The sequence below is a fragment of the Apodemus sylvaticus genome, chromosome 8 (assembly GCF_947179515.1).
Source record: "Apodemus sylvaticus chromosome 8, mApoSyl1.1, whole genome shotgun sequence".
Lineage (NCBI taxonomy): Eukaryota > Metazoa > Chordata > Mammalia > Rodentia > Muridae > Apodemus > Apodemus sylvaticus.
Window position 1 is genome coordinate 101,394,273 of NC_067479.1, and position 19,775 is coordinate 101,414,047.

General features: G+C 46.3%; 1 protein-coding gene across 1 annotated transcript; it reads right to left on the bottom strand.

Moving 5' to 3' along the window:
- Positions 1-3,328: 3,328 nt before the first annotated feature.
- Gpr15lg (G protein-coupled receptor 15 ligand) lies at positions 3,329-11,082 on the bottom strand. The gene is made up of 3 exons (XM_052190672.1): positions 10,980-11,082; positions 8,419-8,499; positions 3,329-3,856 (listed from the first exon to the last, which is right to left on the bottom strand). The coding sequence occupies exons 1-3, from the start codon at positions 11,047-11,049 to the stop codon at positions 3,771-3,773; spliced, it is 237 nt and encodes a 78-aa protein (XP_052046632.1). The 5' UTR covers positions 11,050-11,082; the 3' UTR covers positions 3,329-3,770.
- Between the last annotated feature and the right edge of the window lie 8,693 nt (positions 11,083-19,775).

Here is a 19,775-nt window from a genome sequence, read left to right on the forward strand (position 1 = left end):
TTTTCCTGGTATGATTCCCCCATGCTTTGCAGAGGAAACCTTTAAAGCCAAGAGAAGGCAAGTTGCTTTCCTAGGCTCACTCAGCCAACGAGGGGCAGAGGTTGGAGTCTCATCGGATTTGGGCTGGCTTTCAAATTGACACTCTCTGTGGTTTAAGTACATAGTCACATAGCTACTGAAGCTTTAGACTGCCTGCTCTTTGGCCCATAGCTGCAGTTTCAGACTTACAAGTTTTTTTTTTCCTTTAAAGAGACTGGCCTGCCCATAAATGTACAAACTCTGCTTGGTGTGTGTGTGTGGGGGGGGGGCTGCCATTCATCTGCATTTGTCTATAACTCAGGGGTTTCCAGGAAAGCAAGACTTTCAATACTAACACCAGGAAAGTCTCAGGTAACTGGCATGGGTAGGTAGCTGCCCTTGGTGTGGCGCAGTCCTCAGAACACATGTAAACAGCAGCTCTGCCTGTGGCTGATTATGCACCACAATCTTCTTCTTCTTTCTTTCTTTTTTGTTTTTGTTTTTGTTTTTGTTTTTCAAGACAGAGCTTCACTGGGTAGCCCTGGCTGTCCTGAAACTCATTCTGTAGACAAGGATGGCCTTGAACTCACAGAAATCCACTAACCTCTGCCTCCCAAGTGCTGGGATTAAAGGCATGCACCACTGTCACCTGGTTTATGTGCCATAATCTTGACTTTACAGTCTAGAGAGTCTGGAGACTCCCTGGAGGGCTTGGTTTGATGTCTCTGACAGGAGAATCATCTGCAATGGAACTCAAGGATTGGTTCTCATGCTGTTGCCCTGGGCAGCTTCACAACCTACAGATGAGAACCACTGTGCAAGAGCTTGCTGAGCCACAAGCAAGCTCTCTCCCTCATACATTTGTGTGTGTGTGTGTGTGTGTGTGTGTGTGTGTGTGTGTTTTCCAAGACAGGGTTTCTCTGTATAGCCCTGGCTATCCTGGAACTCACTCTGTAGACCAGGCTGGCCTCGAACTCAGAAATCCACCTGCCTCTGCCTCCCTCATACATTTTACAGTTACCTACAACACAAACATGAATTTGACACATTTGTATACACACATGCATGCATACACACACAAACACATTCACGAACATACATACCATCTGCATATAAATTTGCTCACCTACATGTGATATTTTTATTTTTGGTTTTTGGTTTTTTTTGTATGTTTGAGGCAAGAGTATACATTCCCTAATGGCCCTGCTCCATCTTCTAAGTATGCCTAGGTTCTTCAAGGAGCTAACAAAGGCAATATAAAACTAGTAGTCTTGTTACTTTACAATCACTTCTCTATGCTTGGGTTTTCTCCCCAAGCATGAGTAGCCACGTTCACTAATTTCCATCGGCCCTTCATGAGCAAAGCTCTTCACTGCCTTTCAAAGCTCGTGGTGCTGATGCTGGAAGCCAGTGAAAGAAGCAGGAGATGCTCGGTCCCTGTGGGGATCCGCATCCACCTCCTGGGATGATGGGCCTGGGTGGGGCCTGACACTGAGCTCAGTTGCTCCTGGAAACCAGATTTGGGATTTATTCTGTTCTTTAGGAAAAGGGCAGCTGTGGGGTGGCGGTAGGGGCTGAGGAGTAGGTGTCACATCCTAGCTCCTTTGAGTTATTATGACCTGAGCTGCTCTGGGCCTGGTGGCCCTGGAAGGCTGACCTCCACTGTACCCTTTTCCAGGAAGCAGCAGCTTTGAGCTGGCACACTGCAGTCACCCCCTACCCTAGGAGCTGCTCCCCTTCTCTAAGGACCAGCTGTGCCCAGATGTTACTTATTCATGTAACCTCTACTGTCCCCTCCCCTCAGAGATACTGGGGATTCCATCATGTGCTTTTCTTGTCGTGCACATTTCCAGGATGGGATGGGCTCTGTCCTTGGACTCTCACCTTTCTTCCTCTAGTAGGACATGTATGAAGTCTCACATACATGTGTTTCTTTTTTCAAGGGAGAATGGAGGGGAGATGAGGATATGAGGTAGAAGCTACCATCGCTCTCGTTGCCAATAAAGTAGGAGTTTCAAACACAGGGCTCCTCCTGGTCGGTCTGAAAGAGCCATGAATGGGTGTGGCCACATCCCCCGACCCTCCACCCCCACCCCTGCCCAGGAAGCCTGGAAAGCATGGAGTTAGACCACTGCTGTTTCCAACGCCTCTTCCTGCCTTCTCTGTCTCTCCCACTAGCACTAGCTGGTGCTACCGGCATTCTCTCCTGCTCTCACCTATTCTCATTCTTCCTTCTTCTCAAGGAAAATACGAGCACGATGACATTCTGAGGCCCAGTTTCCCCACTTTCCTCTGGCCTACAACACAGCTGATGAACTGTGCTCTCATTCTCAAATCTTCCTGCCTCTACATCAACCCAATACATACAGGGCCATGTATACGCTCTACGCTTACATACCACACCAACACACACCGTGTAAGTGGATTATACACATCTCAGCACACCCAGTGCCTCTCCCACACACAACACATCCCTCTCTAGATGGCTTCTCTCACTGAATCCATGTCTCAGGTGCTTGTCTAATTTGCTTTACTCTTAAATGTCACCTTCAGTTCTTCACCTTCTGCTAACAACACAGCGATGTCAGCGTCTCCAATGTCAGATGACCTTTTTCTTTGAGAATTAGACCCCTGGGAATGGGTAGGGGGAGGAGTAAGTGAGTGAGTGAGTGAGTGGGTGAGTGAGTGAGTGAGTGAACGGTTATGAAAGGGAGGTGGAAAGTTGGCCCATGAGAAGATACAGGCTCTGATTTGCCTGCGAATGGCTGTCTCAAAGGATGCTCTGCCTATGAGCTTTCCATGTCATGGTCTTGGTGTTCTCACTCGGGCCTGGAAGTAATGGGTGCTTCTCACCTTGCCGGGAGGATCCGATTAGAGGGAGCTTTACTGGGACAAACGTCTTAGAGCTGAGCCACCTGTCTCCTCTGAGCCCTGTGCTCACTGTGGATACAAACACGGCTTCTAGTTGAGGAATTTCCTGGGCCTTTCTGAGCCTAGGACTTTGCAGGGACCCTACACCTGTCTGCTTGCTCCTCAGTAGATTCTTCCTGTCATTCCTATCTTATAGAAAACTGAACTGTCAAGCCTAAGTCATACAGAAAAACGTGGGCAGGAGTAGGCTTCGTGTCCTGCTGTGTGGAACCCAAACACCTAAGTGCTGTTCCTTTTCCTTGCTGGTCAGGTTATTCTGTGATGAAGGGGTGAGCTCCAAGTGTTTGCAGACACTTACCTGTCAGCATGGCGGTGTATCTCAGGTCGCATTACTAGCTTTCTCAGACAAGGATGCTCCAGGTGTAGTGTGTATGCTGATTTATGATTTATTAATTTTGGTGTGCTTCTGGTGATTACGTTAGGAAGTTACAGGCATTGGGTTCAGACACCATGGGTTAAATGCAAGGAGGCTGACTGATGGTTTCCGAGATGCTGTAGTCTCTGCTGATCACACCGAGGCCTTGTTACTGTGCATTCTAGTCAGCGTGGAAGTCTCTGGATCTGTAGCTCCCACAGGTGGAATCTTAGACTTTTACTCTGTAGGAGCAGCCATGAAGACTTGTGGGCTGAGCCTGGATCTTAGTGACTCTGAAGGTTGGCTGCACCTTTGGAATGGGGACTTGGAATTCTGCAATCCTCCCAGCTGGCTGAAGTGAAGCATTCTGGTGTCACAGCTCACGGGCCATGAAGGTCGGTAGGGGGGTCGTCTTCACATCCAGGTATCAACCTTTCATCTGGGTGGAGGCAGGCCTCGGGAGGCCCTATATCTGTGGGAGAGCCCCCGGCACCACCCATGTCTTGGGTGGTAGCTTGCTTCTGCATGGTCTGCAGGGCCTCATGTGGTTTCCTGGGCGTGAGTGACAGCAGACACAGGGAAGAGTCATGGGAAGGCAAAGTGAAGAGGGTACAACAAGGGTGGGGAGAGGAGGAAGACATGATTAAGATTCACACTTACACCTAAAATTTTAAAGAAATCAAGAAAGGGAATCTTACTGCCCACTCTGGAACCTAAATGGGCCTTTCCTGGCATCAATTAAAATAAGACAAGCGAGTGTTTTATGAGAGTGGAAAGGGTAATAAGTAATGGTGATATGATCATTTTTCTCTATGTTTCAAATGTATTCCTATCTGCATGGTGACATGGAAATTAAGGGCACGGAATCTGGAGCCGAATCATTTGGATTTAAAAGCTATAAAACACTAGCCTTCTTCTGACTGTACCTTCAACACATTTCTTTAACTTAACTTCTCTGTTGTTTGGCCCTGCATACTAAAAAACAAACAACAAACAAACAAAACCACCAACAACAGTAATAGAATCTAATTTTCAGGATACTGCAAGTGTTAGTGCATACTTATGTAAAGTAATACTTAGTCATCCTCAACCACATGCAGTCATCACCAATTAAACTTGATCACCCTAACACAAACATGCAAACAAGCAAATAAAGGAACAAATGAATGTGATTGACTAGGATGAAAGACAGATCTGTCTGATATGCAAACTCACTGCAAACTATACTTACTGACTTGGGTTACCCAGGGGTGAGGATGGCTGTCAGTGCAGATGAGGCTAATGAATAGAATTACAAGCATCAGGAGCCAGGGAATCGTTTCCTCCGATTGGACTCCGGGCACTCCTAGTAGTTATCGTTCTGAGATGTTATACATCTACCCTGGTGTTGCTATCCTGAAATTCTCAAGTGACCCCCCTCTTACCCAGTGGGTAATCTTTGTCATTTCAGTTAAGCCCCTTGTAAAGACAGAGGTACCTGCATGGTAAGGGAACAGACTCTGCAGCCTTCCAGCCTAAGTGTGGCTTTTGAGCTAACTCATTTTGTTGAGCTTTGAAACAGACTGGTTCAAATCCTTAGGACCTGGGCTTGTTTCAGGTATCAAGAGTCTTTCTACATGGCTTTCCAAGAGCTCCCATGGATCTTGTAACACATGGGGGGAAGATGACCTGGCGAAGGCTATACCTTTGATGTGGAGGGAGTTAAGAAGCTATGAGTCTGACTTAGGACAGTGTCAAAACCCCTCAGTAGCCAGCTGCGTCACTGTATTGAGTGTTCTTTTCAAAAGTGCAGCCTAGACAGTATGGCTATGCAGATCGCCTTACAGGTTATAAAACTGATTTAAGAACGCATTTACCGCTTCTCCCAGTAAGCTGCTAAATGTAGTCAGCCTGCTCTTCATTTATCACATCAATTCAGCCTGCTATTCATTTATCATGTCAATTTTCAAAAATGGTTTTGTTACTTCCGCACAGAATACCATGCCTTGCACATGGTGTCATCCCATAGGCCTAGCCTAGCAAGTAGACACAAAGCTGAGCTTGGGAAAGGTTTTAGGATGAGTGGCAGTTACTCCAAGTACCTAATTGCCCTCTCCGAGTGCCTAATTGCTCATCCTGTAGAAAGTGGAGCAGGTACTCCTGCCTGTGAACCCCGACAGGAGACTAGATGACAAGAACATAAAACACTCTGAAATTCTGCCGTTGTTTGCCCAATTCTCTGATTCATCTTCTCATTCCTTCTCTCTGGATCTCAGGTCTGTCCTGGAAGATGCTGGGTGGAAGTACCAAGCCTGGGCAAGCATGGGCTGTGGGTTAGTGTTGTGTAATCAGCAGCAGTGAAGAGTCAAGAGAGAAAAGAGAAGCTGGAGGAGGAAGAGGTACACACACACACACACTCATTCACACATACATATGAATGCATGCACTCACACTCACCACATACATACAAACACACACATGTACAAAGGAACATATACAGATACCACATACACAACACCTACGTGCTATGTAATTCCATATACAAAGATACACAATACACATGGCTTCTCTCCCTGAAAACGCAGCCTCCTCTACTGTGACAGGAAGACAGGTTCACAGGGCGTCATGGACTTGGCTGTGCTGAGCTGAGTGTTCTGTAGACATAGCCTTACTGATTTCTCAACAGCAGCAAGTTGGATCCTGCAGTTGCACACTTTCTACAGAGGAGGAGAATGCTCAGGAGTACAAAGCCAGCACGTGTTGGGGCTCAGACCTCACCCCGAGGGCACTTTCCTTCCAGGAAGTTTCATCCTGAAATTCTGTGGGAAACTTCCCACCAGAGATGAATCAGCCAGTTAGAGTGCAGAAGACCCACAGATCCTGGTGTTTATTTGGTAAGGGTCCAGTAAAGATGCTTGCTTCAGTCTTCTTGTTCTAAGTTCTGTCATAGAATCTTTGAAACTTATGTCTCAACATAGGATTGGTGATTGAGGTCATTCTCCTGTAGTATTGTATGCTCAACAAAAGGCTGCACTTTTACTGGATACAATGAGTGTACCTAGCCACATTCCACATGTGTAGAGTGTGATGTGTGTGTTTATCCATCCCTGTCTGTACATGTCTATTCATGTGCCTAAGTCTGTGTATATCAAGTAGGTATATGTTTATGTACATGTGATGTGCATATCTATATATAGTTACATATGTTTATATGTGTGTGTGTGTGCATAAATTTGTATGCCTATAGGTGTATAGTGTTTGTGTCTATATATGTAATAGGTGGCATATATGTATGTATTTGTGTGTCTGTAACCCTAAATGTGTGTATGTCTATAATGTGGTATGTGTAGGTTTGTGTGTAATGTGAATGCTTTTGTGCAATTATGTGGTGTGCGTGTGTCTGCATGCATATGTCTGCATGCGTGTGCTTGCCTATGAGTCTATGTGGTTGTGCAGGTATGTGGGTGTGTGTAGTGTGTGTAGGGTGTGAGTGAGCACTCCTTCTTCCCTCAGTCCCTCTTTTCTCTTCTGCCTTTGTGCATCTGTGCAGGGAGGGGCTAGAGGCAAGGACAGGTTCCAGCAAGCCCTCCTAGGGAGGGAGCTGGCACCTCTCTCCCCTGCATTTGCACTTTATTTCACAGGCTGCTGTGGGAGCAGAGTTGCTGGCAGCCGGTGCTCATCCTCCACCTCCCCTAGGCGGATGCCTCACACTTGGTTATTCACGAGATATGTGTGAGAGGCAGTTATTTTTACCAAGCCCTGACAGGGTGTGATAGCAGTGTGGAGGAGGGGTTGTCAGCCTTTCAGGGGCACTGAGGTTGGAGCTATCCTGTCTTCCTCATTTTGTTCCCCAACTGGCAGACAGGACTCTGGGTAACTGGTCATAGGCTTCTGGTGCCACAGACTGGAAGAGCATGGGGAGCTATAGCCTGGGACTTGCAAGAATTTGTACTGGCTCTACAGAGAGCTAAGACACGCATCCTTGATTGAAGCCAGCCTTTCCACCGGGCTGTACCTGCCCTAAGTTCTAGGACTCCATTCGAAAATCACAGAAGTCTGGCATCTACCCTGGGACAGCATCTCAGAGCTTCAGTCTGCTGCCGTCCTGGAGCTGCAATCTGTGTGCTTTGGCTCTGGACATGGGCCTGCCTACATCACTGCTACTCACTCTCTGGTCCCCCATTTGGGAGAGGGCAGCTCGGCTCTTGCAGGCTCCTGCTGATCATGGATCCCAGCCTGGTGTTAAGACTGAGCCTCCCTGCCTCCATCTTTGGGTGCAGCCTTGTCTTCTCCCAAGCTATTGTTCTCTGCATCCACATGCTCCACACACTGGCTGGAGACCCGCTTGCAGGTTCTGCTTCAGGTTTACAGATGGGCTATGGTTTGCTGATGCTCAGGGCCCCTCTGCTCTGTAGCTCCTCTGTCTCTGCTCCTCCTGCTTGCTCACACCAGACCTTCATGCTTACTGCTTGCTCTGATCTCTTTTCTATTCTCTGTCATCTGCATTCCTCCTCGTAGTCTCTCCATAAGGTCTTCCACCCAGCCATGGTGCGAGCCCACATCTCTTCTTTCTTCCTTTCCTCCCCGCCACGCCCCATGGAGACTAAACTCAGGGCCCTCGGCATTCTTGGTTTTTTGGAGACAGGGTTTCTCTGTATAGCCCCGGCTGTCCTGGAACTCACTCTGTAGACCAGGCTGGCCTCGAACTCAGAAATCTGCCTGCCTCTGCCTCCCAGAGTGCTGGGATTACAGGTGTGCACCACCACCGCCCAGCCCTCGGCATTCTAAGCAAGCACTCTTCCACTGACTGAGCCACATTCCAGCCCTTGAGCTATGAATTCAGTGTGTATCTCTAGCTGGTCTCAAGAGTCACATTCATCTGGTGTTAGCCTCTCTAATTCTGGGATTGCTCTGCGCTACCATGCCTGGCCCCTGTACCTATATACTTTTTCTTGACAGAAGGTGTTCACCTTTAAATGATTAAATTATTGCCTCTTCAGGGCAATCTAAACTTTCTGTGCCTGAGATGGAGTGCGGTCCCTCTGTACTAGCACCTGAAGCCAACCAACCGGCTGGTTCCATGACCATCCTAGAAATCCTCTCACTTCCAGCCCAGACAGGATGAGGTCACTTACCTTTCCGGGTTGTCAGTTTGGATCTAGGAGATAGGTGACAGCAGGGCCTGAGTTTCAAGGACTTGGCAGGATGCCTTCTCCCTGAGAAGAAAAGGAGTACAGAGTGGGCCAGGGCCACCATCGGGCCAGTCTGTATAAGGATGACTTGGGAGAGCTTCTACTCACAAGACACAGCGTTTAAAAATATTTATTAAAAGTTCGGCAATGGTGTCACATGTCTTTACCTCCAACACTGAGGACGCAGAGGCAGGCGGATCTGTGAGTTCAAGGCCACCCTGGTCTACAGAGGGAGTTCTAGGGCAGGCAGAGTTACACAGAGAAACTATGTGAATCTGCTGACGAGTTGCCAGCTTTTGGGGGAAGAGTTCCCCCCCATCCCCGCCTGTATATTTGGAGTCCTCCATTAAACCTTGAGACTTTGAACAGCTAAAAAATAAAAATAAAAAATAAAAAATAAAAAAATAAAAGAATATTTGTTAGAAAACAAACAACCCCCTACAACAACAACAAAAGCAGGATGAGGGTTGCTGAGGGAAGGCAGAGGTAACTTATGGTGTGTGGCTTTCCAGAGATAAAGTCAATCTTGGAGGTCACTGTACCCTCTGAATAGCTATTTCTCATGATGCTTTGAAAAAAACCTTAGCACTGTGGAGAAATGTCTCTGTGCTTACACATTAATTCTGACTGGTAATCCAGATCTGTAGTCTAAGAAGAACATCCTAAATACAGGAAACATTTTAGATACGCAGAGCAGTTTGTGGTTGTATATTTAATATAGTATGTCTGAGCACATGAATTCATGAATCATCACTCACAGGATGTCAGGTCACGCTCATACAAATCTGTTGAGCATACAAATCTGATATGCCCTGAAGCTGCAGGGTACAATCCTAAATGGGGGGGGGGAAGGCTTAAGGTCAAAGACCCCATTCCCATTGGATTTCTATTAGAATCATATTGGTGACCTTGAAATTGTCCAAAAATAAGGCTCTGATAAATGGCAGTGCTGTGGGCTATGTTGAAGAAACTAGTCATTGTTTTTCTTATAGAAGGTGCATTTTTACCATAGAAACTTGAGAAGCAACAACCAACCAAACAACCAACGAAAACCAAAAGCAAATGCTTCCTGTAACCCGACTACTCAGGGAGGATCCTGTACAGGAATGAAGTCAAGCATCAGTATTTTGAGTGATTAAGTAATATGGTGAGGGGTATTTAAAAAAAAATGTTTTATGTCCACTAAGTGTTAAATCATAAGTAGCAATATAAAAAAGTAAATAGAGGGTTAAGTAAGAGAAAAATACTCCAATACTCGGCTTTTAGAATGATGAAAGGCAATAGGGGGATGGGAAGATGACTCAGGCTTTAAGAGAGGACTCAAATCTGGTTCCAAGAACTCAAGTCCAGTGGCTCACAACCACCTGTAACTCCACAGCAGGAAGCCCAGCACCCATTGCTGGCCCTTGAGGGCATCTGCACACATATGGCATATCTACATACTCACATAAATAAAATAATACATCTTAAAGGCAGCAGGTATAAATATTCTTCTCTACAGGGATGAAAAGACCATGTATGTTCCCACACATGTACATAACTTCATTCCTTCTGCACACAGAGCTTTCTGTGCAGGATTTGAAATACTCAAGTTTAGAAAGCCAATTGTTCGTTTACCTTGTCCCAAACGCAACCTAGGTGGCAATAGCGATTGCCTGACTCTCCAGACAAGAATGACTCGGGTGCGTAGCTACCTGAGTGGATCTGTGCTTGCATGGTAAGCATACGACTTCACAGAGTGGTCAGGTCCAAAGGAAACTCCACTCCCCCAGTTCTGGTGCATGTTTTCCTCAACCAAAGGAGCCGTTTCCTTATTACTTTCAAAAGAGACAAATGACTGTCTGTGGAGCCTGTTAGCACACCAAAGCGCACCCAGGCCTCCAGGGCGTCTCAGGATAACAACTTCCTGCTCTTCGCAATTCTTCTCATTCTGTCCCTCTCTCCTCAACTTCTCCAAACCATGGGATTCTCTTCCCCGGCTTTTCATTCCCATATAACCATGACCTTTCCACCCGTGCTCTCTTCTGGCTTCCTCTCTTGGCCTTCTCTTTCTTGGTTTTCTTTACCTAAATCCTCTTTGTCTTGCTCCTCCCTTGCCCTTCCTCATCACATTCTGTCTGCTGGCTACGTTCATTGTACTGCTTCCTCTCTCTGCTCCAGACTCCTCCAGCTGCCCCCAGCTCTACTCACCCCACATCTACAATAAACACCTTCCCTTTTACTGTACCTAGGAACCACAATGTCTTCCGTTTATACATCTGGTGCCAAAACACTGTTTACACAGTGGGCTTGCAGCGTCTTTGAGAGCATAAGATGGCACATAGAAAGTATAAAGTCTGAAGTCCCCAAGGTACTTGTTGGACTCTTTAGTGAACAAAATATCTGCATACTTCTCTCCAATATTCACGACTGTCTGCTGGGACCTGTGCCCCACTACTTTCTGTTCAAAACCTTCCCAGACCATGGAATCAATGCTCAGGGACTGGAGCCCAGGGGCAGGTTACCTTCTGAGGAGAAAATGCACAAACAGAGGAGCAGGATGCAGAGCAGACCAGAAAGGGCGAGAAGTCTCATAGTGAAGTAGCTGGAGTCTCACAGCCAGCGAGGAAGCGGTGCCACAAAAGACCTCCCTTTGGCCTCCGAAGACATTTATACGGTGGCAGAAAGAGGCGTTTCCCCCATAGGCAAGGCATCCCAGCCCCACAAGTCTCATAAGTACAGTGGGCCCCTCCCAATGGGATAATAAACCAGCTCTTCAAGAAGTCAGGAGGATTAGGTGACTTGCTGCGTGTATTTCTAAATGTCTAGCCCTGAGAACTGTTCTGTGTTTTGGCCTCAGTGGTTAGAAAAAGAAACTTCTTGTGCAGTGAGAAGCCACTGTCCGGAGTTGAACGTTAACTTTTAGAGTGAGCAATAACTCCATCGAATGCAGATCTTCCTGCTCTCTTGTAAATGTAGCTGGGAAAGGGGTCATAAAACCAAAGGTAAAGGCTCAGGGGGCACCAAATGGCCTAGGTTTGAATCCTTTCTCTGACTTTTATCAGCAGTGTTATCTTGAACTTGTCATCATTAAATGTCTCTGAGTCTGCTGTCCATCTGTGACATGGACACCGAACTGCCTGAGGACATGTTCCTGAAGTCATCTGTACCACGCTGGGTACTTACAGCATGGTTAAATTAGGTGGAGACTGAAGTTAGCCCTTGCTGAACAATTGGCAACGTGATTAAATAAAAATGTCCTTACTAGATGCCAGCTTGAGCAAGGGAAGGCATCTGGGAGAATCCAACTGCAGGAGTAAGGGAGTGTTTCACAGCCACACGAAGCTAGATTGCCCATCCCTTAGACATGGCTGGACTGGGATGTGATACATGCCTGATCCCAGAGACTGCTGTGCAAAGAGGTGACTGCCACACTACAGAGAACCATGACAAATGCCCATAAAAGATAATGTGCAGTCAGTTGGAGAAGGAAGGAGAGGCTACCCAGAGAGGGAGTAGAGAGAGTTCAGCAGGGCAGTTGGCAAGTATGGTGAGTCAGGTTGTGGTGGACTTCCTGGACCACAGATGAAACAGGTAGGCCTGGTGTCTTTCGGCTAGGTAGACAGATTCTGGACACTTAGGGCTCTTTCTCTATTAGGTATGGTCTGTGGCCTCTAAGACACATGGCCTAAGCACAAGGGGTGAGTGGGACAGGGCAAGCACAATATTGTATGGGTGCCTGTCTTAGGGTTTTACTGCTGTGAAGAGACACCATGACAAAGGCAACTTTTGTAAGGACAACATTTAATTGGGGCTGGTTTATAGGTTCAGAGGTTCAGTCCATTATCACCAAGGCAGTAACATGGTAGCATCCAGGCAGGCATGGTGCAGGAGGAGCTGAGAGTTCTACATCTTCATTTGAAGACAATTAGGAAAGTGACTTCCAGGGAGCTAGGACGAGGGTCTTCAAGCCATGCCCACTGTGACATGCTTCCCCCAACAAGGCCACACCTACTCCAATAAGGCCACTCCTCTTAATAGTGCCACTTGCTCTGCCAAGCATATTCAAGCCACCACAGTGCCTTAGCAAGTGCCAGGCCCTGGTTTTGAGGGTAAGATGAGCCAGGCCATCTCCAGGCTGTGTAGGATAGATAGTATGTGGGCAATGGCCACACACTCTACTGAGCCTTTGCTCAAACTCTCAACTCCTGAGGCAGCTTCTGTCCTTCCAGACCAAGCCCACAAATATTCCCCGGAAGGCATTCCCTACACCTGGAGTGGTGATGCTGATAGCTAGCTCTCAGGCTTCTTTTTCCTCACAGCAGCAAAGGTCTGGGAGACAAATGGCATGAACCCAGGGAGCAAAAGGAGGGTAAGGCAGACGCTGGGCCTGTGGCATCATTATGGTTCAGCTGAGTGGCACAGAGCTCTGTAATGCCTAGGCTGTGCTCAGAGTCTAAAGCACCAGGCTACCTGTGCCCAGGTCAGGCTGTCATTCTGCTGATGGTTGACAATAAGGGGCTAATCCTGAGATTCGATGGAGAAAAACCTATTCTGCCATCTTGAGCCAAATTTAAAGCAAGCTCTATTAAGTATTAAATACTGAACAAGAGACGGACTTTGGTTAGGACCATTCCCTGGGATTTCTCAGCTGAATGGCTCCCGAGACAATTGCAGGGGTTCATAAAGACTGACTTAGAGGCCATTGGACTTTCCCATGAGGCTTTGCTATTTTCCAAGAACTACAACTTCCAGCATCCCAAGAAGTTAACTGGTTGTTGAGCAGATGGGGTTTACAACTTAATTTTTGGGTATTACAAAAGCTCGGGTAAGAGGAGGTAAATTAAGAGAGGATGAACGGGGCACATTATATACGCCCATATGAGGACCATTTACGAATGAAAAACCAAGAAGCATGCAAAAGTTCTTCAGCCAAGAGAGCGCAAGGAACATGTGTGGGAGGGGCCTCCACAGGAAAGCTTAAGAAATATGGAGTGTTGGAAGGTGGGCTAGCCTGCAGGAACCCCCCACCCCCCTGAAATCATCAAGGTTTCTAAAGCCTTCATGTATCCTGCCTGTGTGAACTTAAGATTGTCCTTGTGGTGGCATGGTAACTGTCCTTTGCCTTGGTAGGCATATACTTCTTGGAATCGACGAACGGATGGCTGGTTCCTAACCTAGCAGGTCCCTTAGAAGGGTGTCACACTCTATCCAACTCTCCAGGATCCTTGCAGACAAGACAGACATCTCTTGCTGCTGGAGACTGGCCCACGGAATGTACACTATTTCCCTTGAGGTCCCGTTGCTGTCTGATAGAGAAGCAGTTTAGCTTCTCAGCCCAAAATGGTTCAGTAAGAAAATCAATAGCCACAGGACATTTTAACCTATAGCATATATTTTCTATAGATGTAAAAATAAATTTACCCAAAGAAACTAGTTCCGGTTCCTTGTCTGTGGGACTGTTGGTCACGTTCTACAGTCTGCCAGTTAAAATTGTTCTTTCCTCTCAAATGCCACCCTCAAGAAGACACAGCTTTGCTCCCTATCTCTCTCCTGGGCACCAGCACTGAAGTTGTTCCTGAGCTCAGATTGCTTAGTGGGTACAAAAATTAGGAGAGGACTGCCTAGGTCTTTTGACCCACCAGGCCAGGCTCTGACCATTCTCCTGGGATTTCTCAGCACTCCACCATGGAGCTGGAAATGGGCTTTTGTCTTAGCACAGACTATTCCTCATTGCAGGACAAAGCCACAAGGACATAGTCCAGCCAAGGGTGGGAGGAATCAGCTCTCTTGGGGCCTTTTCTTGACACACACAAGCCAGAATTCTCATATTTGCAGGTTTTGCTGGGGTCATCAGTTTCGGAGGAAGAATGTGTTCCTATGGAATCCCTATCCTAAAGAGATTCTGCTTCCTTTTTAAATGTTCCCAAAAATATACTGAAGCAAATGAAAATAGTTTAGGGAGGGTCTATAAGATAAACCCTGCCTCTTCCCCAGGGACAAGTGCTCTTCTCGGGTTTTCTACTTACACTTTAAAAAAAAAAAAAAAACATTTCAAAGATAACTGTCAACCTCTATTTTTTTTTTAAAGGAAGAAACACCTCTGGCTCTTTGGAATATTCAGAATCTCATGGTGAGCTGAAAGAGGTGAAAATGAGAAGCATTTTAATGGGCACACCTGCTGGTCTTAAGCATCTGCGGTTTTAGTATGGAAAAAAAGAAATAACCCAAATTTGAATGGTTTCCAAAGATGATTTTGAAAACTTGGCAGCCACCCCAGGAGAAAGTCTTTGGAGACACACCTAAACCAATGGGGATTTCAAATCAAGGAACATTTCAAATCAAGTTTGTCACTCCTCAGAGCTGTGAGGAAGAAGCTGCCCAAGGCTTCTCCACCCTGTGTGCTCACATTCTGGCCTGAGTCCCACACCTCAGGCAGTACTTACCTCTTCTTTACAGACCTCATGGTTGACCAGAAATGACTCTCCCTCCTGTGTGTTTGACAAGAAGCAACTAATGGATGTTGACGGCAGGTTCCAGGCCCTACCTTCTTTTATTGTGACATCAGATTCCCTCCCTACTTGACCCCGGGGGGAATGTAAGAAGTCATGGCCTTGAAGGCATGAGGGTCTCTCCAGTGGAGCTATGTTTGCCAGACTCCAAAGCTGTTGCTCTCGCCAGAGTTCTAGGCTGTGTGTGCAGGGTGTTCCCTCAATCCTTGCCCTTGAAGAGGGCCTAGCCTCTGCTCTCACTGATGTGGTGAAGCTTCCTACTGGTAACTCCGATCTCCCTGCTGCCAGAGAGTTCTCCCAGTCTCAGCTGTGGGACTACCCTGTTTTTCCACGGATGCAGCAGTTGATATTAGGGTTTCCTCTAACGATAAGGTTCCTGAATATTGTGTTCTTTACCAGCCCACAAAGGCTTGCGGGGAGACTTTTATTCCCTTTCTCTGCTCTTCTATGGGCACTGCAGACTGGTGTTGAAGCTAGGATGCCAGTCTCTGCGCTCTCGATGGAAAACAGCCTACCTCCATTCGCAGCTTTGAGTTTAATGGATTTAGAGTTCTCATATGAGCAGTTATCCCTTTTGTTTCTGCACCTGCCTTATTCTGCATTCAACACAATACCCAGGTTGTTGCTGATAGCAGATTTGCCTTTTCAAGGTTTAGTAGGATTATGTTGGACACATAGATCAGATGTGCATTTCCCACTCAGCCACTGATGGTCACTCAGGTCAATTCTCTACCTTGGCTATTGTCATGAGTGCTAGGATGAACATGAGTGAGTGTGTAAATATCTTTTCAACATACTAATTCCACTTTTTTAAGTCATTGTCTTAGTCAGGGTTTCTATTCCTGCACAAACATCATGACCAAGAAGCAAGTTGGGGAGGAAAGGGTTTATTCAGCTTACACTTCTGCATTGCTGTTTATCACAAAAGGAAGTCAGGACAGGAACTCAAGCAGGTCAGGAAGCAGGAGCTGATGCAGAAGCCATGAAGGGATGTTCTTTACTGGCTTGCTCCCCCTGGGTTGCTCAGCCTGCTCTCTTATAGAACCCAAGAATACCTGCCCAGAAATGGTACCACCCACAAGGGGCCCTCCCCACTTGATCACTAATTGAGAAAATGCCCCACAGCTGGATCTCATGGAGGCACTTCCTCAACTGAAACTCCTTTCTCTGTGATAACTCCAACCTGTGTCAAGTTGACACACAAAACCAGCCAGTACAGTTATATACCCCAAAATGGAATGATTAGCTCTTTCTATTCCAATAACAACCTGTCTCTAAACAGTGGCAAAACACTACCTGTATTAAAAAATATTTGATGCATCTTTAATAGGACCCTTCTTCTCTTGCTACACTAGGGACACATATACAAACACATTTAGGTCTTCAAAGTTATAAGAAGACAAGTCTTGCACATGACGATTTTGATAGAAGACAAGTAGAGCCCACGTGAGTCTTGCCTCACAGGTATTGGTAGAACAGGAGTGGCAAGAGTTTCTGCTTAGGACTGAAGAATAGCAGGAAGGCTTGGGATGGATCTGGTTGGCAACTGCTCTGTCCCTTGTTGCTCAGCAGCAGCCTTTCTAGAAGAGGTGTCACCTTGCTTCCCCAGCACTAGAGCCCAGAGATAGAATGAAAACTTGTGTGGACCTGCCGGAGACGGTCAATCCTGGGGTAAAGTCAACTCAGCTGGAGGAGTAGAAGTTACAGACAAAGCATGCTGGACCACAGGTGTTTGAAGGCATAAGGTCAGTGCTACAGTGGGTCTTCCTGACCATTTGCCGAAGAGCTTTTCTATCAAGTGTTTCAGTGTTCTCACTCACTGTCCATACGGGCTTCCCATGTTTCTTTTCCGTGGACTGGAGAGTTGGTTTATTGGTGAAGGGTGTTGGCAGCTCTTCCAGAGTACTCAGAGTTGGCTCCATATTAACTCCAATACAGAGAGCGCACCAGGCACACATGCAGGCAGAACACTCATATACATAAAATACTACCCGGGGGCAATTATAATACATTGAAAATATCAGACTCCCTATTTCCTTACCAAATGACTTTCTTTCCTGTCGCTCAATTTACTAGTGAAAAAAAAAAAAAAACAACCCTAATTTCTGCAGTTCAGTATTGTTACTTTTGTGCCTATGTGTGTGCACATAAACACATGCATGCACCCAGTGTGAGTTTTGCCTGTGTGAGGATGAGAGGTTCCCACCTTCTAACATAAAGGTCCTAGGCTTGGCACCAGGCGCCTTTACCCACCGAGTCATCTTGACAGTCCTCCCCTCACTTCAGCCTTAGGAAGCATCAATCTACTTTAACGATCCAGCTGATTATACTTAGGCTTCGAGACATAACCACCATACAGAATTTGGTCAGAGTCCTGCAGTGGAGCCCAGTTCTCTAAGTAGGTCAACACTTCCCACACCTGCTGCCTGTAGAGATGAGGCTAGACTTTCTTGTTCTCAGCAGAGTACCAACACTTCCCAGAACTTGTTAAAATTACCTACGATAATCCTTTTTATTCTCTGGATGATCCTGAGTCATTGAAGTGTTACTTCCCATGATCTGTTACTTAAGAATTTCTAATGGATACAGCAATTCCCTCAGTCATTTATGAGTCACATGCGTGTGCTAACATCTGAAACGAGAATTGAGGTGTGAAGAGCCAGTGTTGTCAAGAAACATTGTTCCCCTCCAGGAAGGGTCTCTGCCTTAAGCATGGTGTGGTACAGGCCAAGTGCCTTCTTTCAAAACCAGATCTCTCCTTGTTACTGGCAATCAGTTCTAGAGCATCCTGTCTTCAGTTGGTCCTTCATTCCTTCCTTCTTTCCATGGTGGGTACCAAGATGTCCTTCAAGGATTACCAAATTTCATAGTCTTGAAAACTGATCAAATTAACTGGCAAAGCTCTTAGCTTCCATTCCTCACCCAGTCTCAGTCACTCTGCATTGCCAACATCAATCTATTCAATGTGCTTTCCGACCATAACTGGGCTGACCTGTTCATGCTCTCCTGTAATGCTCTCTGAATCCTCTCCCCCTCAAAATAACACATGGGTGGCACAGGTAGAAGCCAGAGGTTAACATACAGAAGTCCATTTTCTCCTTCCACTATGTGAATTCCTGAGACCCAACTCAGGTTATCAGGTTCTGTGGCACGTTACCTGCTGAGCCATCTCACTATCCTACATTAAAAACAGGTAAAGGTGAGGCTACAGAGATGGCTCAGGGGTTAAGAGCACTGACTGCTCTTCCAGAGGTCCTAAGTTCAATTCCCAGCAACCACATGGTGGTTCACAACCATCTGTAATGGGATCTGATGCACTCTACTGGTGTGTCTGAAGACAGCTACAGTGTACTCACATATATAAAATAAATCTCAAAGAAAAAACAGGTAAAGGCAATTATAGATGCACTTATAGCTCTCTGTAGTAGAATGTAAAGTTTTGTTGGTATATGCTCAGGAGTGATACAACTGTGTCATGGTAATTCCATTCCTAGCTTTTGAGAAAACTCCAGATTGATTTCCAGAGTGGCTCTACTAGTTTACACTCAACAGTGTTCAAGGATTTCCTTTACCAGTGGCCAAGAAAGCATTTGACATTTATAGCTTGATTTTGGCAGTTCTGAATGAGGCCTGATTCACAATAGCTAGGAACTAGCAGCAAGATGTCTAACTGATGAATAAAGAAAGTAGTACAGAAAGATTATGAAATTTGCAATAAATGAACTAGAGAAACTTAATAAAGTGGTTCCCCGGGGGAAAATGAAAGCCATATTTCTCTTATATCTGGACCCTAACTTTGAATGTTTATGTCTAACCTGGAGTACATGTGCAAACCAGGAAATTGGAATTGAGCCATTGGACCGGCTGCCTTATGGGAGGGAAGAGTTGAACACTCATGGTATGCACTCACTGATAAGCAGATATTAGCCTAGAAGCTTGGAATACCCAACACACAATTCACATATCAAATGATGCCCAAGAAGGAAGGAGTGGCCCCTGGTCCTGGAAAGGCTTAGTGCAGCAGTGTAGAGGAATACCAGGACAGGGAAGTGGGAAGGGGTGCATTGGGAAACAGGGAGGGAAGAGGACTTATGGGACTTTCGGGGAGGGGGATCCAGGAAAGGGAAAATCACTTGAAATGTAAATAAAGAATATATCAAATTAAAAAAAAGGGAGGGAAGAGGTAGATAGGAGTTCCTGGGGGTGAAAAGGCTCAAGAAAGGAGGGGGCAGGGAAGGAGGAAATCAAAAGTGAAGGTGGTGTGGCAGACATATGTGGCTGAATGGAAACCCAGGATTTTCTAACCACAGAAAAAAGCCCCATTAGAGGGGACAGTAGAATTCAGGTTACAGGTAAAGGGGGAGACTAGAGTTCTTGGGATTAAGTGAACATAGGGTGATCCTTGTAAGGAGGGTGTAGAGGGGGTTCTAGCCAAAAACTAAAGATACATGAAGAAGCCTTATGGAAACTGTAGTGACTATTCCTGGTTGTCAACTTGCCTATATCTGGGATGAACTATAATCTAGTATTGGAAGGCTCACCTGTGATCCAGATTTTGAGGCTGGAAGACTCGTTTCTGATCTGGATCTTGGGATGGAGATCTTGAGGCACAGTGGCCACGAAATGCTTAGGCTCAGGCAAGGTAGTTTATGCCTTTAATCCCCTGAGACTGAGGCAAGGAGATCTATGAGTTCAAGGTCAGCAAGGGATGAGCAAGTCCCAGAGTCAGGAGTGGGGGTACATACCTTTAATCTGGGCCACACTTTCTGCTAGAGGCCTACATAAGGATATTATTAGAAGGAAGATTCA